A 27,125-nucleotide genomic window follows, 5' to 3' on the forward strand; every position below is an offset into this window, starting at 1 on the left:
GCATTGTCAGTGTTTTAGAATAAGTGATGCTACCAATGGTCCTACACGAAGGAAAACCAAATCTGTCCTGTCTCGTGTAACAAAAGTGTTATTCTTCTGGTTTAGTTACTCTGGGAAAAAGGATGATGAGAAATGCAGAGTAATTAACAATGTGCAGGGGCACTGCAGATGACAGTGCAGCACCAGGCAAACACCACGGAATGCATGGCATTAAGGCTTCAGGGAATTACTACAGCAGGAGGATTAACAACCCCAGTCTGCAACTGAGAAAAAGGGTTTTGAAGATAGTTTCCAACTTCTTTACATTGAGGTCTAAACAGTTTTTTGGACTGAAGCTCAGATATTACACAGATCCACTTGGTACATTAGTACTCGCAGGTACTGGAATGAATTTCTGATCTAAAATTCCATTTAAAAATCCACCATCTGAGTTTAAATAAAGCCCAAATAAAGCTTTTAAAATGTTTGATTGGTAACTTCCTTTTATTGTAAAAATATCAGCCCACTAACATGTTAAATGCATTAGCGAATAGAAAAGTTCAGTACTTTGTCCTGTGTTGCTTAGTAACTGAAGGCTATAAACAGATTTTATGATTATAAAGTTTCCGGAATTCATGACAACTTTTGTAGAAAGTCAACGGGCACTCATTAAAAAACCCAGCCATGCAGCCCTACTCTGCAGGCTCCCCACCTCTGCAGCAAGCCTTCCATAAATACAGGTGTGGCCAGTCAGAATGCAAACAAGATAAGGGCCTTGATATTCCTGCTTGAGCTGCAAGTGCTTCTGTCCCAACTCACACACGACAAAATGGACCAGCCCACACAGAGATGTGAGGCTCAGCCTAGAGTCCGACACCAACCACGTCCCCCCAGCTCGGCAGCAGCATGTGAAAACACAAAAGGTTAATCTCTGCCTCTGAGCCAAGGAGTAGTCACTGCCTTTGGTGCATTTGCTGTCTTCTCATTGTACTACCTTGCAAAGGACACTTACCCTAATATATCTTCATTTCCTTCTCTGGTGTCTTTGTCTGATACTGTTCCTTCTTGATCCAGTGTTTAGAAAGGACATTCATGCAAGCAGAATCTAAAAATCCACCACCTTGCACAGGATTCCCTCAATACATAAATCCTCATTGCTCCTAAACATTTCCCAAATTGCTTTGTGGTTGTAGATTAATCTAGGTACTGTTTACTTCGTGTTGTAGCCTTAATTTTGACTGCCTTTCACTGGGGGACACCAACTTGGAGGTGCGCTACTGATAGATCCTTGCATCTCAATTTATTGATGATGTAAACAAAACTGTCCCATGCGCACCAGAGAACAGATTCAATAGGTGCAGCCCACTAGCTTATCTCAGCAAACCTGGAACACACAACTTCTGGAAGCAGCAGCAGATCGCTCTGCAAAACCAGCTAGAGAGTGCAAAAGAGATTGGGTTTCCTTAGCAGCCTTCCTCAAACCTGTTGGATTCTCATAATTTCATTCTTCATGTCTGAATATAGGGTCCCCTTACCTAGAATTATAAACCTTTCTCCTTTTGCTAACATAGTCCACAGGAAAATGATTCTCTTCTCCTTCTTTTACCCCACCTGTTTTTCCTGTTCAAACCACCAAACCCTCATGAAGAATGATATACTTTGATTACTAACTTGAGGCCAGAAGTCAAATACAAAATGTTTTTCCTGTACCATACAACCAAGAATCCTTTATTTTGACCAAGATCAGAGACAGGTTCTTTTGAATCAAAGAACACAGCTCTAAATCAAATATGGACAAGGCTTTTCAAGTGGACATCCCACAGTTCAGAGATTAGCTCTGTTGCTAAGTGATGATAACAGAAATATCTATAATTTCTGCTTAATCTCTCCACTTTGCATGAACAGCTAAATGGTGAGGAGGAGAATGAAAGAATAAGCAGTGCTGGGAGAGGAAGGAAGTACACACCAGGAAGACAGGCCACCACAAATGAATGTTTGTGACGCAGGTACACGGAAGAGTGGGCACATTTTGCTGCCCTGTAGAACTCTGTTAGTGTACTTTCCAGGTCAGTGGCATCACATACTAGCATCTGTTTCAGCAGAGGAGGACCTCTTGAATCATATGCAAATTTATTTTAAATGGTGGCATCCATTTCATAGGCATTTGATCACAGTAAGTACTTACAGATATGGGCACCATGCAAGACAATCACTTGCCCGAATGTTACATGCTTGTGAGAGCAGGGAACTAACTGTGTGTATGTGGCAGGACAAGCCCTGCAGTGAGGCCTCTGGGAAGCACAGAACCATGTGCCTGGCTAAGAGCTGCTGGAGGATATGTGGAGTCAGCAGCCTCAATCATCAGCTTGGCTCTGCTTGCAGTTTAGTTTATGCTGCAATATGCCCAGAAGTCTTTGGAAGAGTCTGTACTGAGTGACACATTCAACTTTGGTGTCACTGTGCAGAGGACTACCAGCTACCCAACCAACAGATGAAGATGAAAGGACAAAGCATTGCCATGGCAGGGGGTTCACACACAGATGTTTGCAGAACACACACTGCAGTCACAGCATGCATATGATTATATATTTTTCTCAATTCTTCTTAAGCTTGATACTTCTGTTGTTTTGTCCCCAAGTCTAAAACCTGCCAGTAGTACCGCTGTCTTCTCTTTCCTGTCCATTCTCACCTAGCCTGTCCCTAATAACCAGCCACAGGCTCCCAAGGAGAAATATGAATATCAGCCTATTAATTTGGCAGCTACTCTTTGGCAGACATCCCCTTCTTTCCTCCAGACATGAGGCTCTCATCACCTGGCTCCTCAGCTTGACTCTATGGCCCTGTGACCAAGTCTCAATCCCTGAAAACCTACCTTGATCAATTCTCTGAATACTATCATGTAGCCTGCATTTAAATCGGCTGCCTCCTTTTCACTGGTATCTAAATGGAAAGTGAAGGATGGGGGACAGAGAAATAGTATTGACTAAAAATCAATACTAAACTAATAATTTCCTGACATTAGAAGAGGATGCCAGGAAGCTCCGGGCCAAGTCCAGCTATCCATAGTAAGATCAGTATTAAAATATCACCTACTTTACACATGAAACAATCCTTATATACCAGCTCAAGGGGTAAAAACAGCACAGAGAACATGGTCAGTGTTCAGCAATGCTTGTTGAACAAACAAATTCAAGCTTGCTACAAAGCCTTGCAACTTGAGGGATATGTTTCTGCTTGAGAAATAATAACTGATTTCCAGCTTAAGACAATTTACCATGAAATAAGTATTTTTTTACAAAAAGAGGTTTCAGCACTTCATGAGCTCCACTGTCCAGGCTTAATGGCCCAGCTGAACTTCATTGACTGACACTGAAGTAAGTATTACTTATAGGGCTTATAGGCCCTTCTTTCATGGTAATGGACTCCAAGATTGGTTGGCATCTAAATTGTGTACAAAAGTCCAGCTCAATATGACTGGAACAGACCTGCTGTCATTGACACAAACTGCAGAGCTACAGGTTATAAATATAAACCAGATGCAGCCAGCCAGGAGGTATCACAGCCTAGGTTATTCAACTTCAGAAGGACCTGTTACTCCAAATTGTAAGGAACGAGTTTGTGTTAAGATACACTTTTTTCCCCCAAAGTAACATTTTCTATAGAAACAAATCTTACCATCAATATTTTATATATTTCTTTTCATCTTTTATTCCTGTTCCAAACTCTCATCCTTAAAATTATATGTGGCACCCCTGAGGTTTTAGTGTTTTGTATTTTAAGGGCATGTTTCTTCAGTGACTTCATTATTTACCACAAACTCTAACCCATGTTCCATGTTATCCATGCAGAAGTATGAGTATAGAGAGAGCTGATGATTCCACTAAGGAAGAGATTTCTTTGGATCACAGACAAAACACATGAATTTCAGACACCTCAGAGTACCTTACAACAGAAAAGACCAAGTTCAACAGTAACTAGGCTGACCTTCTACCAGATCTCTCAGATTGATAACATCAGCAAGAACAGATTGTTCTGCCACACACAGGTGGAAGAGCTAATCAGGAGCTCTGACCTTCCCTTGACAAATAGGAACTTACAGACTCTAAAATGCAGAATGTTTTAATTATAAATATTCATTTCAACAAGAGTAATAGGAAAAAAACTTGCATCAAAGATGAGATCTCTAATGTGCAAGTGAAATGAAACAGAAAAAAAGTGAAAACTTCCCAGCAACACTAGACAAAAGCCATTTACTTGAATGAGAAAAAGCCATGGTCAAATCCCAGAGTCATATCTAATCTAAAAGTTCTGTCAACTATACAAAGAAGTGATTGCCAGGAAAACAAACATTATCTCACTTTCCTTGAGAAAAAATCCTGTTTCAGACTGTCCCCTCACAATACAGCAGATGCAATTTTGTCTTACTAGTGAGTGTCTAAACCAATATGGAGTGTAAGGAGCTAAAGCACAAGGCAGAGGGGACTCTTTTCGTTCATGAATTTCAAATAATTTTACCAAGCAGATCTACAGATTCTTTAACTGCCAGCTGATGCGTTTGTACGCCAAAACTGAACCATTGAGGAACCCTAGCACCATTCTCCACTTGATATCACAAGATCCAGTTTTTCTTAGCCATGAAAAACATGTTCTAACACTGCTATGACTAATCACTGAGACCACCAAATCAACACTAGCAATTTATGACCCTTGCTTCATGAGGTTTTGCCTCATTGAGGTGTTACAAAGCCAGCCCACAAGCTGTAGTGCTAAGCTGCAGAGATGCCACTACTTGAAACTGACTTTGTGCTCAGAAAACACAATCTCTGCTTGAAAAGAGGGCTAACCACCTCTCTACTTCAGCTTGCTCCCTTTTCAGACTTACCTATGGTTTACAAAAGCAAGAGCCTACTCCATGCTGAATGAATGATTGGCTCTTGCAGCCTTGACACATATCCGTGTCCAGATAATGAAATTCAGCCATCTAACAGCATCACTGTGTGCTGTATGGCCTCAGCAGACCTCTGTCACATTCTAATGGAACACAGCACAACCACATATTATGGAAGGGCCATCACATCCCAAAATGTTTTGTTTTTCCTGTAATTAAAAGGAATCAACAGGGCTTCTCACCCTGGCACACACTACCAAAGACCTAAAAAAGAGCTGAGGTAATAATTATATAATTTAAAATAGTAATTCTTATTAAAGAGCTTATACAGCTAAAATCCCTGCCACACCTTCTACCATCCAAGTATTGTCACAAAAGTCAACAGAATCTAACCCATACTTCCCTAGATAGTCATGTTTTCCAAGAGACTTCCTTAAAAATGTGCTTTTTTGTAATATAATTTGTATTCAACACCATTTTGATATTTAACTGGTATGCAATGAAACAGTTGGAAAAAAAATGGAAAAAAAAATCATGACAGAAACAAGTATTATGCTGCTGAAAGCAAAGCCAAAAGAGTTTGTTAGCCTTTCAACTCCATGACGTAAACTAAACTTAAGGAACATGGTATGAATTTCCTACCACCTAAAACCAACACATTTGCTTGCTAGCAGCTCTAGACTGTAGCTCACCCATTTAAATTTCTTGGCTTAAATATATTTCTTTGATCAATTTTTTAATATCTTAGCTTGAAATTAAAATTTAAGTTACAGTTGCCACCTCTCACCCAGGCCAACAGAGGGGCAGGGAAAAGAATAACACAGAAAGCAAATCACAAGAGTGATTTTCCCAAGTAGTTAACTTGGTAGTTTCCCAAGGTACTTTGAGATCAGTGAATACCTGCATTTGAAAACAAATACAACAAAAGCAGCTTGGAATAGAACAGTTGACATATTAAAAACAAAAAGCAAACTGGAGAGAGAGAAAAAATAGTAAAAAAACCAAAGTAAAAAGCCTTTGAACACATTATCAGAGATAATAATAATAAATAATAAAATAAATATTATAATAATAAAAATGCAGTTTTATTATGGAATCTATTAGGAAGTGAATTGTGTAGTAAGAGAAAATGATGAAACTAATTGGACTAGCTTGAATAGAAAATGTCTTGGAGAAAAAGGCAGGACAGATGATCCCAGCCAAAAGACAAAAACATCCAGGTTTAACTCCTCAGAAGGGTCCTGAGGATACTGACACAGTTAACATTTTACCAGTTACAATCAGGCCATTTCAGTTGGTGGAAAGAAAACCCTCTTTACTGACATGCCAAAACTGAGGAGGAAGTGAGATCTCTAACCAGATGAAAATCACTAAGATTTCAGAAGTGTTACACTGCAATGAGCCATATTGCAGATTTTGCTGGATGTGCCTTCCCTTTGGTATTCTGGCCAGAGCACAAAGAAAAAGGCACTGCAGCACATCTGTACTATTTGTAAACATTCTGGTACTGTCTTCCATAATAACTTAGTGTAAACACAGCTTTGGGTTTCAGAGCATTTTTTCTTCCTCCTTTCTTCCTCAGTTACCCCCAAACAATTACTGGTTTTGCTGACACTAAAAATTGTTAAGGCTTCTCTTGAAACTAGTCTTACCTTCAAAGAACTGCTGCAAGGCCTCATTTTCTCCCACCACATCCATGAAAAGCCAGTAGCAGTGTTTTGCTTTGCTACTACTTGAAGAGCTCCCACTGGGACAAATGTAGTCTCCTCCAGATGATTATGAATATGCCAAGGAATACGTCATGATTTTGTCAGGGATTTCAATGACTCTGTCTCAGCTGATTTCATTCCTCTGTAACTAGATTCAGGGTTATACTTAGGCTTTATGAAAAGGACTTAAACTACAAAAAAGGGGAATCTAACAAGGCTTTTGAGGCAATATGATATGGGTTCTAGCCTGTCAGTAAGTCTAATGTTCTCGTTTTAAGGACCTTTGGTCCCAGTACTAATTACACATGCGCAAAAAAATGCAGCAATAAAAATTACTTATCTTGTCTTTGTACTTTCACATAGGTCATGTAATTAGTACTACCAATAGAAGCGATAGTAATCAAAAATGCAAGAGCAAAGCCATCACTGGTAGGGAAGTAGAACTTCTATGCTGTTACTATTATAAAAAAAACTAACACATTAGCCTGTTTGTTGAAGGTAACACTGGAAAACATATGGGAAAGCAGAACATGGAACAAAGCTCTTTTAAGGCTAGCAGCAAACCCTACTACACTTTCTCTTAGTTCATCTTTAAACACTGAAAACTGCCCATTCTGTCACCACTAAGCAAACAGGAGAGAAATACTCAAGTGTTTTGAGCAGACATCAAAAAAAGGCATTTGGTTATGAACAGAAGTTCCAATGAAGTCTGACATTATGACATTTTTGGAAGTAATTATATTCATTAGACAAATAGTTGTCCAATTTTTACAAGCCCCAGGCACTCACAGTGACACAGGTTTCTCATGATAAACTGCTCATGTGAAAAATATAGAAAGTAATTTTGGATTAGGACATGAAGACAGAAGTCAGTCAGCATTTACAAGATGTTGATGTAATTGAGTCAGTCATTACTACTGAGATGCACTACATGGGGTACACCTTTGTACAAGAAAACCACCTCAGCATAGTACATTTTAGATACTACCATGTATAAAAAGGCCCCTTCTCTCTGCTTAACTATGCAACAGGATTTTGTTTTATAGTAAGTCCAAATGGTAGCTACTAGCTACCATTTTCCTACTGTTTGCTAATGATGGAAACCATTCTATCTCATTATCTAAACTAAGGATTAACAAGCATTTAGGAAGCATTTATGAGCCTAACATAAAAAAATTAATACCAATAAACACAGCTTGCTTTCTAAGACTGAGTAAAGCCAGACTTCCTTAGCATTATTGAATGGATAAACAGTCCTTTAACAACTGCTGGTAGAATTATTCCAGGTTTCTACAACAGCAAGTAGTAGCCAGTGATGGGAGTATTCCCTCAGTACTAAAATTGCCCAGGTTGGACCTACATACTCCATTACTAATAATATCTAGGTTCAGTTGTTTGTTTTTATCTTAGCATTGAAATGTCTGGTCAAAGCCAACACTTTCAAAGTGTTTTCATATATATACAAGCAACACAAGCATGGTATTAAATTTCACTGCCCATTCTATTGACTCTTATGAAAACAGAGAACATTGCAGCGAGACAATGACAAATAGTGTTGGTTTTGTTCAACACCAAAGAGATCCACTGAGATTATGCTTGTTAGAAAAAAAACCTGTATAAAGCTTACCTTCTAGTCAGTTTACCTGTCAAAGTTTTAATCTTGTGTACAACTGATAAATAGTTGCCAGGACTGAGATCCAATGTTTTTCCAAAAAGGCAAGTCCAGTTCATACCCACAACCATGTTCCTTGTAACATCATAACTGTCTGCTTTCAGCTGAGACAATGCCCAGGAAAAAATGACCACTTCAAGTGCCAAAGAAACACTTCCAACAGAAAAAGCATCTCTTAAGAGGCCAGGATCCTTTTTGGGGGTTTTCTGACACCAGTTTTTTCACACACACAAATTGTAACATTATATGGAAATCATCATCAGCATGTTAAAGAAATCACATAATGGAAATTTCTGAGTTTCAAGAACAACTATGGGGGAAATTATGTATAAGACATTGAAAACTGGAAATCCCAGAAGACTGGGGGGAAAAAAACCTAACTTAAAGGAATGAAAAAATTCTAGTAAAAGAAAATTAGAGGGAAATAGAAAGTTTTTAGCAGTCACATATGGGTCAAAATAGATTTCTAACCAGAAAGCAAACAAGATTATTTTATTGTTCCTTCATATTTGAGAAGCACCCTTCCCTAAAGAGAAGATACTCAGGTTTATTGTGCTGTGACTCTTCACTATGTTTCTCTTCCTACATACATATTTTTAAAAATTGCAAGTATAGGAAAGCAGCACTTCAAACAATTCCATGTTCTCCCAGCTGTCTGTTAACTGTAATGGCATACATGCATAGAGAGCTACTAAACACTACAATGAAGAAAATACCAGGCATTTATAAAAGTGATTTTATGAAGAGCAAATATTTTGGAGTGTCCTACTGGGGAGGTTCACATTCTACATCACAAAGAACAGAAGACAGAGATTGTTTCAGATTAACACTTTAATCAGAAGATTTGTTTTTAAATGTAAATTACAATCACTAATACACCTGCAAGTGCTTACCACATTTGTTCAACTAAGTATTATATGTACGCATATACAGCATAGGTCAGTTTAAAACAATCACAGTACTTCTTAGTGCCATCTGCAAATGGAGAAAGATCTTGGACCCACTTTGTGGAAATAAATATCAAGTGACAAAAAGAGGTTCAGCAATTTTAGTTATGTATATTCAATGAAGTTCATGCACGCGCAAGAGTAAAAAGTTTTAGAGCTCTTCCTTGTAATAGCCAAGTTTTGCTAGCGACATCTCTCGTCTCAGCTGCATAACTTCCCAGAACATCTGATCCACTAAAAAAGACAAAAATATCATTAAATATTCCAAATTCACATTTTATTTCAACTGATGTATTCAGGCTGCCTTACTCTACATAAATTTAGGGGAACTTCATAACAAACATTTGGTAAAACCAACATTAGTATGTGTAAAGGGAAATTGTATTCGATTATGACAAAATTTGTTTAAGCACATATTCTAAACATTCTAAATGAGAGTCCTATGAAAAATTCCTCACATTTTAGTTATCTTTAAAATGGAGAACAGAACTATATCAGTATTCTTGTCAGCTTCAATTAATTGCAGTTTCTTATTTAAGCTTCCCTGCCCCTTGACTCATTTTCTGTGAAACTAAATGACTACAGAAAGAAAAAAGTAGAGCTCGCTGAATAAGAATTGTTTCAAAGAATCTGCAATTTTACATTTTATAATCCTTCTTGCTCCCTTTTTTCCTATAGTAATCTACTAGCAACAATAAATTGAGTAGGAAAGACCCTTTTTTCTTATCTCATCTGTATCTTTCTAAATGTGATAAGCCTAATTCATAGCCTAAGCTTCTAGTTGTCACAGCAATACAAATCAAAATCATGGGGTAAATAATTATTCAAGACAAAATTTCCATGCAGTCAAGATCCTGATGTAGAATGTCTACAAATATCATAAACCTGAACAACAAGCACAAGGTCTTCCCTACCATAGTTCAAAACTACTTTTGCATAAGTGACTTCTGTCTTAAAAATTATATGGTGTATTAGTAGTATAGTAGTATAATATGTATGCAGCACATTATACAGACAATTATGATGAGTGCCTACATTCCTGTGAATGTATTGTTGAAATCCTTACATAAAGTTAGAAATGCAAATGCTATGTTCTAGTGGTAAAGATGATAACTGAGCTGAAACACCAAACTTTGGGGTTTTTTTTACAAACTTCTTGGGAAGACTAAATCAGTCTGATAATGTTGAAAATATTTCATTATATGATGTAAAAACCCATTAATTTAGAGTTTTTTAATCTCAATAGCAAAGTAAATATTTTTTAGTTGAAACTTCACAAGCCCTTTTGGTCAAAGTAAAAGCCTTTTGACTACAAACCATATTAAAACTTAAATAACACATTTTCAAGATCTTCAGTGATGCTAGTAAATCAGTAAAAATTACCACCATCTGAAGGTTTTATTAAACATAATTTAGTAAATAGCTGAATTTCTGGTGAATTCCATGACCCTTTAACATTGAAAATTAACAGCATTATTTTTTGTAATTAAGTCTATCTAGCACCTCAGGAGTACTTCAGGTTAGAAATATTTGGGTGTAGCTAAAATCCTGAGCTCTTGAAATTTGGAAACATCAGGAAGAGATGACTATAGGTGAGGTAGGAAAGCAGGGCTAATTCTAGCCAAATTCTTGATGGAGGAAATCCACAGACACTTGAAAACTGGAATAATGAAATGTACAGACATCCATAAATATTACAATGTTAACTGGTTTACTTTACTTACCAAAAATGCAACTGAACTAAAAAAAAAATTTACATTTTCACAGTGAAAGCAAATATTTTCATTTACTATTGACATGGGGCTAATGACACTTTTTCCATTATCTGTGCTCAGTGCTTCTGGAAGCCTGAGTGATATGACCCGTTTCAAAAAAATATGGACTGAAAGCTGTTTGGCAATATTCTTTGACCTGGACAGGAAATACAATTGAATCAACTGTGTGCAGTTTAAACACAGGTAAAATGGTCTTGAAAATGAAGACAAAGCTCTGCCTCCAACATGCAATATATTTTTAAATTCCAGAATCAAGTAACTAGGTGTACTGAGAATATGTTTTCACAAACGTCTTCTTTCATATGGACAGATCAGAACCACATAGCCCAGCTAAGCAAATTTCTGAATTACTGTGCAGAAACAGTTTAAGTAGGCAGTTGTTGGATATGATATTCTGACATGACCAAAGCAACTGGGTAACAAAGGTAGGGAACCCTCCCAAGCCACAGCCTGAGGCAATGGCAGCAAAAATCATATTTCTCTTTTGAGGTGGAGGGTGATCAAGCCTTACATTTATAACCAGAGCCCTAATCAGGATTTGGCCATGCCACTGCAATGATCTCAATTCTCACCTGCACTCAAATGAATGATTACAGGTTTGCTGTATATATAAAAGGTTACCTGTTTACATTTTGCAATTTCACCCAAAATACTGTCTTTCTTGCCAGTTCCCCTGAAAAAACAGTCTGACAAGAACAGCTGTCTCAACTGCCACTGCACAATACCAGAAGACATACCAAGACACCAAGCTAAAGAAAAAATGGTCCAGATCAAACCAAACTGAAGTTTTTTGCACTGAAAATACCTCCACATTTTGTGACAGAAATTTGATTTTTGACCACTGTGTGGAAAAACTGTGACTACCTCCCCTAGTTAGATTTTATTTTAACATTGCTTACTGCATAAGGGGTTTTTAAATGAACCGAAAATCAATGTATTATAATTTGTTGTTTTAAAAAAGAACTTTATTGGAGAGTGAAATATCAACATATTCTCAAAATTACAACTATGACTAACTGATAACCTGTAATGTCATAGATAGCAACTTTGTTACACAGAGAGCAACTTTTAGGAACAGGCATTATATAAATGTCTCTTCATATAGGTCAAATATAATTTTTTATACTCACCATCTTGCTGCTTCAACAGTCCTTGCTGGATGTATCGAATATATGTAAAGAAGTTACACACAGAAGTGATCTAAACTCATAAAAATAATGGTGGTTAATGTAATTTTGTATAGAGGCATGGAAAAATAGTTAAATAACTACTATACAAAATTAAATAATAGTAAATCTACTTACCCTGTAACGACAGAAAGGAGAAATGTAGTAATAACTGCTTGAATCTCCTAATTTGATTCTATGCTTGCATGACTTACTTTGTCCACTGAGAGCACATTTCCTACAAATATAAAGTCACATGATTCAATGAGCCAATCTGACATTAATGTCTAAACAAATGCATGTGTTTATGGTGTCAATGTAACTGCTTCATATTGGCACAGATAGATGAGTGTCTACTTCATTTTACAAGCTGCAATTATTACATTATGTTGTCAATTATTTTAGTCCCACAAGGTCTAATTTCATTTTAATACTCGTGCATTATGATGCTTTTTTTTTAATTCCAAAATTTTCTTCAGCTCTGGGAAAGCACTTCCATATTCACTAATTTAAATTGGCTTGACAACTCTAGCACAGTGGGATTTCTTTAACTCTTGATATGTCAAATAAACATTTTTAAAAGTATCAGTTGATGCCAACACTTGAACAGATTTTTTTAAAGTTACGCTTAATATTGTATTTCATCCTAAAAAATAAATCAGCCTCACAGAAGAGCAGTCAATTCTCTGAGATGCATTTTAAATCCAGTTTTGCATTTATGCCCAAATTGAAATCATATTTTACATTTGAGTATAAAATCTTCTGGGACAAAGGAAAATGGGCTGTCTGGCAGTAATTCTTTCTGTTACCATTACAAAAAGTGAGAGTAAAATAATCAAATTTACTTCTGGTGTATTGCAAGTATGCAGTATTCAGAAAAGGTCATTAGTCACCACAAACTGTTCCCAAAAAAAAAAAACAAGTTAGGAAACCAATGAATTTTTAAAGATGAGAAGAATTTGATTTATTCTGAATGTCTGTATTACAGCCTCTCAGATGAATTGGGTTGTCATGGTAACCACTGTTTCATTAATTTTAAAAGCTGCTGGCTCTTCTTTCTCCCATTTCTACCTCATGAAACTGGGGAGTCTAAGAACAAGCTGCCTTTCAAAAGTGAAGCAAAAATTACTAAGCTTCTGTGGTTCTGAACAGTGGCTCATAGGCTTTTTTAAATTGCCTGCAACTGGTCCACAAAACCATGTAAAACAGGAGAAAATGGAAGTGTGGATACAATTTTCCATAGCAATTTATGAGGACTAACATCAGTTCATCGATACAAGAAATCCTAAAGTAGCTGAAGCTACTTTTCAGTCTAGCTTTTGTCAGAAGACAAACTTTCAGTGCTAGGAAAATAAAACTGCTTTTTTCTTCTGGTTACATAATTGCCTCCACTGTGTTGGCTTCCATGACAGCAGTGAAAGCCGAGGGCTCCTGCTGGTGACTCAGTTCTGTGCTGTACAGCACACACAGCTCAGCACTTTGTTCCCCTTGGGCACAATGATGTGAATCTTGTGGGGAAACCCAGCTGCCTTTTGTTACACCATCACAGTTACTATTCACTAACTTCTGTGTATTCAGAACCCTTCTGTACTACTATCACAGCTTTCTGTCCTCCACCCCTCACTATGCTATTTGGGCTGTTACTCACTATTTTATGCATCTTTTTAACTCCACACAAATGTACAACAAAATGCAAAGGTACAACAAAATCACTTCTTTAAAAACATTACTCTGGCTTTTGTTATTGTTTACTTTCAGTTTGTCTATATTAAGTCACCCATTTAAGCCGACAGTTTCAATTAAAAAAGCATTTTGCACCATATAAAAATATAAACATGAAACTGCTATGCTGATTCAGTGAAAACTGCAACACCTGTTTCCCGTTCAGTGCAAGTAATAATAGATAAGGCAAAGCACAACTACTGTAAAATTACACTTAAATACTGCAGATTCCTTACCTATTACTTATCTACAAGCAGCAGCACAGAACTTTTTGTTGGTACAGAAGAGTTGCAAAAGGGAGAGAAGAATTTGCCTGACCTTCTGGTATATGTAAAATAAGTAAATTACAACTTATGCATTGTCATCCCAAAACATGAATCTCTATCTTGCCAAAGATGTAAGGATTTTCTAAGTTCTGATTTAAAAGTTATCCTACACTAGAGAAAACAAGTTAAAAATCCCCAGAAATTTCTGAATGATGCAGGTGAGTCTCCCATTTGGGTTAAGTATTTCATCACATCAAGATGTGGCAAAGTTGCTTGAACCACAATGATTTCAAATCCATTTGTCAGTTGTTTTTTAATGACACATGATTTGTTTCAGTGGTTTCTGACTGCCCAGATTCTCTACTGCTTTCATAGAACACAGATTACAGTGGCAGATCTTGGATAGGATTTCCCTACTCCTTGACTAGCTCCATTACTGGTGTAGGCCCTTTTGATGAGTGTGTTCTAGTGACAGGAGGAAGTTGAAAAAAATTTGAATGGTTGAACTTTGCAGACTAGAAGGGATCAAAGACTAAGTCATAAAAGACACAAAACAAATTTTCATTTTAAACAGCTTCTTTAAAGAGAAAATAAATAATTTTGAGATGCATCAGTTGTATTTTCTATTACAGTCAGAGGAAAAACAATTAAAAAGCAATGGCAATAAGAAAGAAAGAAATCTTAAGAGTCAGATGAAAACATTCTTATGAAAGGTTTCTATTATAAAATTAAGCTCTCTCAAATCAAATATTAGAGTAAATTGTCAACTTGTCCAAAATACTTCCAACAGAATGGTCAAGTCTTTCTCAAGATTTGGAAGGCTTCAGATTAATATCTAGACTGACCTTGCTTTCTTACTCCAACATCCACTAAGGCATCCTACAACCCCTTTCCTTCTCCACATAATCAAAGCCTCAGTGCCTCAGGCAAGTCCCTCCTATCCAATTTCAATGTTTGTATCAGCACCTGACAAGTCTTGCTTCACATTTCTCTAGGACCATTCCCGAATTTCTAAAATAACCTTCCTTCCTGTCATTCAAGTATACTTCCTATGTATTTTAGATTCCAGCTCTCATCCATCTTCATTCCCACTGACATTCCTCCTGCTCAAATTCAGAGGATCAACTCTCTCTATATTTCTCAAATATTTCAGCTACCTTTGTTAGTGTCCTATGTATGTCCTGAATTTTTTATGCCACAAGTACTCCAGATGTCATAAACCCAGCCTGTACTATTTCAATACCTATTCCTTTCATGATGCTTTCCAGCTGAGAGCCCCCAGTTCAAAGCCATCTGGTTTTAAGTATCAGAATGCCCTTCTCCGAAGAGGTGAATGTTACTTTCAGGGTCAATGCATCAAAACAAGCAAAAGTCAAGCTCTCCCCAGATGATAAGGTTTGTTCTATATTAGGGGATTTTTTTGAAGTTTCATTTATTAGTTGCTTACTTTCCCACAAAATTTGTAACAACAATTTTGAAGTCCTAGATTTTTAGGGAATTAAATTTAAGATACACAAATTTGACTGAGGTAATCAGTTGATAGCAGTTTTCTCAAGCCAAGAGAACTCAAATGAGTCAAGAGTATCCCCCTGTGTCAGCTCAACATACTTTGGTCCCCCACATTCAACTGCAGAAGCTTTCACAAATCGAACAGGTTGCAAGCCAACAGGTTCAATGCTCAGAGTGTTGTTTTCAACAGCTTCCAGAACAGCTGAGGCCAACTGCAAGAGAAAATTAGAAAGCAGTTAAAAACAGCTCTGCTTCATCCATTGCCTCAAAGCAGTGACATATTTCTTATTCTGGAAAGTTAAGACCACAGGGGAGAAAAAAAAATATCAACCCACCAAACAAAAATTCTATTACAAATAAGATTTCGCTTTTACCATGAGCAAGAGGTCCAATTTCCAGGCTTGTGTTTAAATTCTGCCCTACAAATAACCCTGCCTTCCCTGAGGCAACCTAACTTCCTTTACAGCCAGGAATGTAGTAAAGCATGTTTAAAACACTAACTGTATTTCAGCCTTTCCTCATACACCCAAATAGCACATGTATTTATATATGCTATGCTCTTGTCAGAGACTGAATATCACACAAATTTTATTTTTAAAAAATGGTCTGATTTTATTGTGCTCTATGAAAAATACAAAATTATGCTCCATACATCTTTATCTTAAATAAAACAAGGAAATGTTATGTCACTGTTTTCAGCTGAAGATAGGTCTAGCAAGGTGTTCAAAGAAGTAAGACTGAACAATATATAGAAAAGCCAGTTGCAACTTTTAAACACTAGCCTACTTAAAGGGCAACTTTGCTCAGGTTTTTTTATGTTCACTCCTTACAAGCAATCATAAGACACTGGAAATGTGACCATTTTGCTTGGTTGGACTGAACATTTGTCCAAGACCACCGTTTCAAGTAATAGCCATTACTTGATTTAAAAAAAGGTGCAACTTACATTACTAATGAAATAATTTTGTGCCAAGGTTCTTTACTACTAAGTAATAAAGGTATTTTTTTCTATTGCACTTTAATTATTTTAAGACCAGAATGTTACTATTAAAGTAGTTCATATGAAATACTCTTTCTGCCAAAAGCAGAACACTACACGTACACACAAGAGGCTACTGAGAGTTAATGTAATACTTCAACCATTCACACAGCTGCAATTTCAATTATTCAATAACACAATACATGTGTAATTTACTGCTTGGTTTAACTGCACACTAGCATCAATAGCCAAGTAAAACAGAAGTTGGTCACTACACACAGTGTTTGGAAACAATAAATGGTGCAACTGACAAGTGCTAGAAGCCTCATTCTTCCCTTAAAAGGCAATACAAATCTACAGTACTTATATTACCAATGAAGAACACATTCCAAAATTAAGTTGCTGCAAAAGACAACAGGATGGCCTACTTACATATACTGCAGAAGCAATTTAATTCCCATAGTAACCAAGTAAATTTTTAGTGGGAGAGGTTCATATGATGCTGTACACCAACCATAATAAACTGGTATACAATTGACTAAAAGACTGCATGTGCTTACAGCCAGCAAGTAACAGTAGATGAAAAGCATGGGAAAAGAACATAACAGCCCCTGAAAACAACACATGAACATTATGAAGAAAATGTAGGGTTTTCTATGTGAGGTGTTTAATTTTATTGGGAAAGAATATCAATACTTAGGACTTTAAAATGTCTTGTTCTGATTTTAATAAAGACCTACGAATATGCTCCCTTTTCCTACTGACAGGTACTACAAGTACAGCCTATAAATGGTGCTTAAGGACAAAAACTCAGTAAAGCAGTTGGATCTGCAATCAGTTCCATGTTATTCCCAGGATAGGTGAAACTCCAGTATTTCCTCTGTATGGGTGAGTGTGTGGGAATAACACAAGGAAAAAAGCCTCCTAATTTGATTCCTTTAAAACCATATTCACCAACTTTCCCTGTTGAATCTTAAATCCCTAAGCCTAATTCTTGTAACTCAAACCTCTCTTCAACAAAAGGCCCAGACTACGCTTGCAGTCTGCTTTGACTGATATGAGAGAAAATCAGTCCACAAAATTAAGTATCTTTGTCTCTACTGCCCCCTATATAAACAAGACATAGAATACAATTTTTACACTCTATTTGAAGTATCAGGAAGAAAACTTCCATCCATTCCAACAAAGATCAGATTCCAACAGACAGGCATAACATTTGAAGAAGTAGACATAAAAAGGCCATATCTGGAAGAGCGCAAATGGAATAGAATAGTGAAGAAAAAAAATGGTCAAACTTCAGGACTTCACTGTAAAGCGCCACAGACTAATGAAACAAAAATGGGTAAACTTCATATTGAAAACAATATAATAGTCTTTTGGTTCCATGTAACATATTTAAGGGGAAGATATCAGTGAGCACATTTTGACCATTTCCATTACCTCACTTTTGGAGAAAGTTAAACATGGAAAAATATCTTCCCGATAAATTTTGTCCAAGAAAGGACATGTTCTGTCCATAGTAGGCTCATCCTTCCAAGACCTGAAGTCATTGTACAGAGACAGATCAGCCTAGAACACACAAAAATTCACATATTTTAGTAACATAATTATCACACTAGTGTCGATCATTTGCAAACATCCACAGGTAAATAATAAGCATGAAAATGCTTTCTATTGTAATGGAAAAATTGAAAGAATGTGATGTGTAAATTGAAAGAATGCTATCATGGTTCAGCTACGAATACCTTCCTCAATCCACTTTCCTAAGCCTGTAAATTCAAGCAAATCAAAACATATGATTTTCAATACACAGAGATAATGCCTTTACTGGTTACCACTGCACACTACCACTACAAGCTAATGACCTTTCCCCCATTTCCTAAGCTTACAGACAGCTTTGAAATACTTAGGAAAAGCCAGAAAGCAGTTTCCATCTTCATGCATCTTCCTTAAAGTACTTTAGTTCACCTCCATTTATGTAAGTTAAGAAAAGCAGAGAAATTCAAAGAAAACAACTGCAATCCTAGACATCTTACATGTTCATGCTGCTTCTGACCTCCAATTTGCTGCTATCCAAACACTAAAAGAAAACAGACTAACACATTGAATGTCCTAAGAAAAGAGGAAGTCAAAGTACAACTCATTTAAAAGTACATCGTTATTCTTCACTTTTCCTCTTTATGTTAAAACTCTCTCCTACACCTCCCTACAACAGAAAGGCAATGATGGTTGCTGGGAATGATTTCTGAGCCTGCTCCCCCAACAGCTCCCCTAGGCAAAGAGGAAATGCTAAAATTACCTATTAAATCATGCTCAGAAGAACTGTATTCTGTGTTAGGAAAAGATAATTCTATCTTCTTTGAAAACACCCTGTTTTGTCATCTCGAGGCTGAGATCAGCTAGCAGTGGGATGGCACCTACCCAGTGTGGTGCTCCAGAGATGGGTACTAGGTTGTTATGAAAAATCTGTTTGAATTATGGGGCAGTCTGTCCCACAGGCTTGCTACCCACTAACAGCTCGAGCACACTGAGGTGCTCCCAGAACACATCATCTGCTTTAGGGTTACTTGGGAAAAGACCTTTCATGGGCTCCAAGCAGAGTGGGGGTGAGTGCTTCTGACACGTGCTCCTAATCCAACACATAAAACCAACTCCAGTTCCAAAGGGACATGCAGCACCAGCCTCAGACTGGTTTGGACATTCTGCTTCAGCACCTTCAGTCTGCTGAGCTACAGCAGGCTATACTCCTTAAACTAAAACTATTGAAAGGATGTGCACTGCAGGAGAAAGACAAGCCAGGATGTGAATCTAAAATTTTGTACAATTAAAGAAAAGACAGATAAGATGGTGAAATGGGGAAACAGCACATACTAAAAGTTGATTTTTAATCCTATTTAAAAGAACAATATGCTGCTTCGAACCAACCTCAGTCTCTTTTTCATTCCCCCTGCATCACCCCTCCTGAGCTCTCAGTACTTTGCCATTCTTTTACATGTATGCTTTGGGGAGTTCTTTTCATCATTTGCAGGGGTTTTTGGTTAAACTTTTTTCTTTTTTTTCCTTGAAAAATAACTTACAAAAATTAGACTGGAAATTTTGTTTTTCATTAGAGCCACTGGCATTATGCTCAGGTACAATCAGGAACAACTATCTTAATTAAGCTAATCCATAATTGTTCTGGTTGCTAAGCCACCAACTTCATGGTACAAGTGCAATTCAATAGGTGTAACTTGCTCCCCAAAGGAACATTTCCCATAACTTAAACCCATCTCAGGTCTGGCTTTAAAATTAATACAATCAAGAGATACCAGCAGAAAAACATCCATTTTTAACTTGTACTCTAGAATTCTAAAAATTAAGATGCATTTCTTATCAACTTGGTTATTTTCTATATTTACTCAATTTTACCTAAACCAACAGTTTATAAGAAGCTGCCTTGAGAAGAATTGTTCAGTGACCACAGCCTGATGATCTTCATTTTCAATCTACAATGTGTGATGTGTGTATCTCCTCCCTGCCTTTACATATGCTTTCACTAGATCCCAGTTTTGATTACCTGAAATTAAACTTACAATTAAATGTAATAACAATTCCAGTTAAATTTTTTATGCTTTCATTACAGTAAATATGATATCACCAAAATATCTCAGCTCTTTGAAAAACTGTGATGCATTTATCATTTCTGGTGAGGCAGATACCTGTTTGAGATCTGGGCAGCTTATCTCAATCTTTTTAATACTGAAATTTATTAGACATGTTTATTTATCTAGAGCTTACTACCACATACTAGGAAATATTTCTCTGGGATGTTGGCAGCTTTCTAGCCCCACTGCAATTTAGGGTGGACAGTGACTCTCGTGGCTCTGTCTACATTCCACAAAGAAATCTGAGAGCTGACCATATTTACACCCAGCTCCATCCCACAACTCAAAGCTCTAGGTGGTAGACTCTGCAGAAGGGTCCAAATCTATTGGCTCAGGGCCAATACACAGCCCTGAGCAAGGGTACTCTTGACCCCCTTAGAAGTCAAGTCACTCAGAATCAGAAGAATAAGATCCAAAAAGTAACAACTCAGTGGCATGAACAAGCAAGAAGGGGACTGAACTAGGGTTCCAGACCCAAACTCCAAGAAATGCAAAAAATTTACCTTAGAGCAGCCACAAATAAAGCCAGTAAACAAAATGCCAAAGCACTAGATAACAGGAACGGCTGGGAAGGCATGTATCCCCTGCTCGAAACAATGTCTTAGCTAACATGCCAAAGGTATTCTTGCTTTTTTTCACCCATTCTACATTCCATTAAATACTCTCACTCAGAAGAGAAATAAAAATGCTCAAGTCCCAGTGGGTGGAAAGCCAATGTGCTTCTTAGTGATTCCCTGGGCCGTCACTGGTAGAAAAGTCACCAATTTGAGCAGCCTTAGGCAGCCTTGAAGTGTCTCCTTATGCAGCCAAGAAAAAGGTGAATTAACTAAAGAAAAGCATCAGGCAGACTGGTTCTTCTGCAGCATGTGCTCCACAATCACCACCTTCTCTCCATGAGAAACTGTGGCAAAACAGATTTTTCTGGTCTCTTGCTCTTGCCCAACACTAAAAAATTTCATTGAGTCATGACCTCGGTGTGATGCTTACAAAGTAATTAGATTCCATTCCAGTTCTCCCCTTTTCTGAAGGGCAACAAGGATTCAGTTTTAGTAAGGAAAAATCCTTGATACCACTGAAAGTGGGCAAGTAGGTTGCAAATAATCTGATTTTTTTTTGAGTATGAAACATCAACTAGAAGATGCATTAATTTTCTAGTAAAATATTTCTATAGTAACTTTCTAGTAAAATTTTTCTATAGTAAAATGGTGCCCAATACAAATGCAATTAATGGTAAAATGAAGTGTAAGGATCCAGTCAGCATATCACCTGTCTGACAATAGCCAGCAGCCACAGAGCTGGCTGAAGAGACATCTGAGGGGAAGGATAGTGATGTGTAATCTTTGACAGTCTCACAACTTCTAGCAGTCTGTAGCTAAAGAAGCTTTCCAAGCCAAATGTCATATCTATCTTCTATATATCTTGAGAGGCTTTTTTTTGTCACTTTCCATGACTCTTTTGAACGTATTTTCAATCTTATTTCCTAATGAAAATATTTCATTAAGTACTGACTAAATTATTTTCTTCTTAGGTTCCAGAGTTTTCATTAATTCATTAATAAGTGTTCATCATTCATCTTCTCCATGTCATCTGAGATGGCAGAGATTTTTCTTCTACCTCAAGTATCTCTACACAGAAATCTTTCCATCAGGTTTGACCATCTATGTTACACTTTGAGCTATTTTCAGTGTCCCTTCTGGGATGAATATATCATAGCTGCATGTACAGAAACACTCTTACTACATGTTTATAGAGCTGTCCAATACTATCTTTTGTTATTTATTCCTTTCCTAAAAATTCTTAACTCTCTGTACGCCTTTGACCATCACTGAACACTGAGATGGGGTTTTCAGACAATGATCAACAAGGATACTAGGTTTTTTTCCAGCACAATGTAGCTCTTTCCAAGAGCTTTCTTTTCCAAGAGCAAGCTTGCTATTTGCATTTTTTTCCTAAATGCCTCATTTCTCATTTATTGATTTTAGGATTTCATCTGCTGTTTTACTAACCATCCAATAAAATAAGCTCCTTCTCCACTTTGGTCAATTTTTGCTACTACCATTCCAAGTACCAACCCCTTGCCACATTATTTCCCTAATTTCAGTGACATGAGTAGATTTAAAAAACAAGCAAACAAACCAACCAAAAAAAAACAACCAAACAAAAAAACTCCAACCCACACAAAAAAACCCAAAAAACAGATAGGACTCGGGATTCCAGTGACTTAGCACCTGTTCTCTAATAAATTACTGATTTCATCTTTTCCCTGGCCTCTTTCACCCACTACTGATCTATAAAATTACTCTTCCTCTTTTCTATGACAGTTTATACAACCTTTATGAAAGTTTATGAACTTTCAGTGATGGATTTCATGAAGTTCACCAGGACCTATAATTTAGTTATATTGTTTGGTTTATTGTTTAGGGTTTTTTACTCACCAATTAAAATTTTTAATGCAATTTCAATATTTGAAATCTTATCTCATCTTCCCTTAATGATTTAAAGGTAAGTCAGACTTGGAAAAATCACCTCCTATTGGTATGTAAGGAAAGTTCTTTCATTAATGAAAAATATCTCTAAGATAATAAGCATTAAATGAAGATTTAAGATATACTCTATTTATTGTGAGTAAAACAAAACAATAAAGTCAGTTTATCAGCAAAAAGAGAAAGATCCTTGTACATTACCTCTTTACAGTCTTTTACAATTGGCTGCATCATGGTAAGGTCCTGATGACTGCCACCCATAGCACTGCTTGTACTCTTGTTCCTTGCATGGCCTTTCTTAAAAGGAGTTCTGCCACCAGACTGGAATTCCTTAGTTGGAGATGTTGGTGAAGTAGACAGTACTAGTGTTTTCAATGCTGCTACTTCAGCCTGCAGGACATCAATCTTCACAGGGCAGGGGGGAATAATGTCATTAACAAACAAAAAATATATTAGTTTATAAATATGTTAAATCAATTAAAAACATCCCCAGCTATCTTGTTGCAAATCAAAACTTCATCTTCCAACAGTACTAACACACAGATGCCCAGACAATTGCATACTGTAGTAGCACTGGCTTCCTATGCACCTTGCTGGCTGACATGACACTGAAACACCATGTCCATGGGTGTTCACTAAGAGTATGTAAAGCAACACAAAACAATTGAGTATACATTCTAAAAATGCATACAGGTAATCCTCTACCTATAGCTTTATGATTCACACTTCAGATTTAAAACCATGTGACCATACAAAGCAAACAAGCTGGGGAAAAAACTCACCTTTCCTTGTGCTTCTTTTAACTGTTTTTCTGCTGCAGCTTGTTTGACATTTGCTTCTTTAACCATTTTGTGTGCTTCCTATAAAAGATGTTTAGCTAGTGTAAATGCTTCACACAAATTTATGAAAAATCCAACAACTAATAACATACTTTTGCTTCATGAAGACTACTTGTGACTATTAAGATGTGCAACAGTCTGAAACCAAATAGCTACGTAAAAAAAAAAAAATCCCTACAAATCTATGATTTTTGATTCATCATTGGCCAACTATTTTGGGTCAAGAGCCCAAATTCAGAAATTCAGCAACTCCACCTACCCTACTCCAGCAGGAACAATACCTGTCATGAACACCAGGCTCCAGTCACGCTCCGGTGGCTGACAAGTTCCTTGACCCCCAAGAGAAAGACTCAACCAGTAGCAACAAAAGCAACATAGGCACAGTAGCACATTCAAAAGAACTTCTCCCTTGTTGTAGCCAGAATAACCAGTTTCAGACAACTGTAAATTTCGGCATGAAGGAACCAGTCAAACTATGAAGTCTAAATTCTTGCCATCAATAAAAAAGACAAAACAACAGCATAAAAACACTTCATTATTTAATAAACATTTTTTAAGTAGAATGGAAAAAGCACTAATAAAACAATCCAAGTAAAGAAACAAGGCTAAGCCAATAAAGCATAAAAGGACTGAGGGTTTTTCCAATGTCCTTTTACCTCATAACTCTAAGCCTTTTGTCTGTATATTGTATTTGTTTTGGCTCTGATCCAGTAATTTGTGCCTATGATCAAATTACTGTTCTCACGTGGTACTTACTGAAGGCCACAAAAATGGAAATATCAGAGCCAGCAATCAAATTACTTGGGATAGGATCCTTTTCATATCTGTAAAGCGCCTAGCACATCTGGACACTATATAAATAAAACAAAAAAGTTCATACATTGTCATACCAAAAGATCTGGCTCCCACTAGCATACAACACAGCTGTATAGTATGGGTTTGTAAAATTCTCGTATGTAACAAGACACATGCAAGAATGGGAACATACACATTTATACAATGTGTACAAATACATTTAACATTGACCATGCAGTTTCTGCTTAGTGATGGATCTTTGAAAGCAAAGCATGTCACTGTGCTATTACAGAGTAATAATGTAATATATGCACCCAGCTGTGCAAAACAAGTCTCAATCCTCCACTGGGATGCAGCAATATAAGCCCTAGCATATTCATTTATATGGCTGCTGAAATTAGTGGGATGCAAAATTAAACATGAATTCAAGGACTGCAGATCCCAGTGCAAAAAAAACCTCACCACTGTGTCTTGTTAAAGCCTCTAAGTGAAATGAAATCACAAAAGAAAATTTAGGGTAACATGCCTATAACAGTCTGGACAATTCAAACTCAAACTATTATTACTAATAAAATGTATTTCAAACATATTTTTACAAAGTGACCCACTGTTCTAAGCAATGCAATGTTATAAATAAAAATGTCACGAATAATTTTTCCTTTTACTCCTCCACAGTTACCTTCCCGACACTTTCCTCCCCCCAGCACACACAAGTATTTCTACTATAAAATACCCTTCCACTCTTCTATTTCTTTTTTTATACAAAGGGACTGCTTAATATTTTAAGTAACCTTGCTCTACCAGGATGTACTTTGTAATTTGATTTTTGAATGTTTAATAGCACTTTTATGCAACATCATAGGCTTAAACACTTCTTCTAAAACATAACTAATGTTGTATCTTCATGCATACGCTGAAAGCCAATACTTACAATTCAGTAAATGTATAAATCATCCATGGATTATGAAATGTATTCTGACAGCTAAAGATACCACAATTTAGGCCCAAAGCATTCCTATATATATTCTTAGGATAAAATGAGAACTGATCCTACTACAAGTTATGGATTTAGCATTTTATTTCTGTGTAATACAATCTCACAATCTTTGCTGGTACTACTGCCTTTTCCTCAAATGCAAGGTCCCACTGAAAGTTCTGGCTTCTCACTTGGTAACCAGGTTTCATCCTGGTGCATCACTCAGCAGTAATGCTTCTTTTGAAGCCTGTGGGTGTAGCATGCTGCCAGAGCCAAAATTCAGAAGCTGAAAGCATGGTTAAGTTATGTACTTGCTACCTCCATTCATCTGGAACTACGTTATTTTTTTGTTTAGTCACCATGGCAACCCCAAATTTAGCTCTTATCTAGATAGCCTTATTGTCAGACAGAGAAGCTGTCTCAAAATAGTTATGCCAAAAAATAAGCTGATTTATTTCCCTTATTTTCTTCATTTTGTGTCTAGGCAGATTGACAAGCTCAATACGGTGTCTCGCATCTAATTGAAAAGATGCTTTCTCTTAAGCCTCTACTTCCACACACCCAAGTCTTCAGGACACAAATCCTTTTATGCACTTATTGCAGAAAAATTCAGCATACAATACACTGGTTCTACATAAAACATCTAGCTCAGCTTCCCTTAAGTATATCACATGGAAGACTCCAACAAACCTCAAACAGACTAGCTGTAAGTTCTTCCAATTCCTGTCCAAGTTGATCTCGCACTTTAGAAAGCCTTTCACATTCTTCATCTTTTAACTTCAGCTCCTATGGAAAATTGAAAGTTATTTATTCTGACTTAGAGTAGTAATTTGGCCTTTTAAAGCTAATACCACAAGAGAGGGGGGGACAAAAAAATTAAAGCAAATAATCAGAGGAGCATAAAACCTTTGCTACACAAAGCCTTTCAAAATAGTCATCATAACACTAAAAGCAATTAAATTAATGCTATGCATTTATAGCTGTTTCTTCCTGCTGTACAGAATTATACCAGGGCAATCTAATGTATACCTAAGCTAAACACCACTTCCACTTTTTTTTCCCCCTGGAAGTATAAAAGACTGTATTCACATAAAATATAGATCAAATTAATTATTGGGACAGACAGAACACCAGTTCATCTACCCATTCCTTAAAATATGTTTAAAGTAAGCCTTTTTAAAAAAATTATAAAAAAAAATTAAAAAGCACTGGCTCAAAACAGTCTGCAATTCTAAACAAATCTTAAAACATATTTTACTATAAATACTGTCTTCCAAATATCTCTTTACAATATTTCTAAAATTGTTCTTTAATTATATCCTTGCCCTTGTTTATGCAGATTTAGAAATAAAATTAAAGCAACTTTATGAAATTCAAAATGTTAGTGTCCACCCCACTAAAATCTGAGTGAATATCTGACCATACCCATTCTTGCAGTAATATTTTAACATAGATTTGGCACTAAAATAGTGACATATGCCCAATCTCATCCATACTGAGGATAAAGTGGGGTACTTTGCAGAGAAGTAGAAAAAGGCTGACAATAAATTTGAAAGAACATTCTTCTCCCCTTCTGTATCCATTAAACCCTGGGATCTTGCAGAAAGAGAAAGATGCAGAGATAAAGTAAAAGAAAGAAAAGTAGCCAATTCTGACCTTTCAAACTCTTTTTGGCCCTAGCTCCCTTCTCATCCCCATCCATCTCCTCTTTTTCCACTTCTCCCTGCCAAGAAAGGTATTACACTGCCACCGTTCCTGAAATGCAAGACCAAAGAC

General features: G+C 36.7%; 2 protein-coding genes across 7 annotated transcripts in view; both read right to left on the bottom strand.

The window, feature by feature from the left end:
* MYRFL (myelin regulatory factor like) overlaps positions 1-6,565 on the bottom strand; it is a 38,772-nt gene extending 32,207 nt beyond the window's left edge. The window contains exon 1 of the mRNA XM_058805808.1: positions 6,520-6,565. Within this exon, the coding sequence (XP_058661791.1) occupies positions 6,520-6,565 (46 nt within the window). The remainder of the gene's footprint in view (positions 1-6,519) is intronic.
* Positions 6,566-9,129: 2,564 nt separating this feature from the next.
* The window catches only part of RAB3IP (RAB3A interacting protein), a 32,792-nt gene continuing 14,796 nt past the window's right edge, over positions 9,130-27,125 (bottom strand). For 2 of the 6 annotated variants that reach the window (XM_058805198.1, XM_058805197.1), the window contains exons 4-11: positions 26,040-26,135; positions 23,522-23,599; positions 22,941-23,144; positions 18,053-18,181; positions 15,733-15,845; positions 12,275-12,374; positions 12,101-12,170; positions 9,130-9,429 (exon numbers count right to left, since the gene is read on the bottom strand). In XM_058805198.1, coding sequence (XP_058661181.1) covers positions 9,347-9,429; positions 12,101-12,170; positions 12,275-12,374; positions 15,733-15,845; positions 18,053-18,181; positions 22,941-23,144; positions 23,522-23,599; positions 26,040-26,135 — 873 coding nt within the window. In that variant the 3' untranslated portion in view covers positions 9,130-9,346. Of the gene's footprint in view, positions 9,430-12,100; positions 12,171-12,274; positions 12,375-15,732; positions 15,846-18,052; positions 18,182-22,940; positions 23,145-23,521; positions 23,600-23,859; positions 24,041-24,334; positions 24,382-26,039; positions 26,136-27,125 lie in introns of those variants that run through there. The other 4 variants (XM_058805199.1, XM_058805200.1, XM_058805201.1 and 1 more) reach the window with 3 other exon arrangements.

The sequence above is a fragment of the Ammospiza caudacuta genome, chromosome 5 (genome assembly GCF_027887145.1).
Source record: "Ammospiza caudacuta isolate bAmmCau1 chromosome 5, bAmmCau1.pri, whole genome shotgun sequence".
Taxonomy (NCBI): domain Eukaryota; kingdom Metazoa; phylum Chordata; class Aves; order Passeriformes; family Passerellidae; genus Ammospiza; species Ammospiza caudacuta.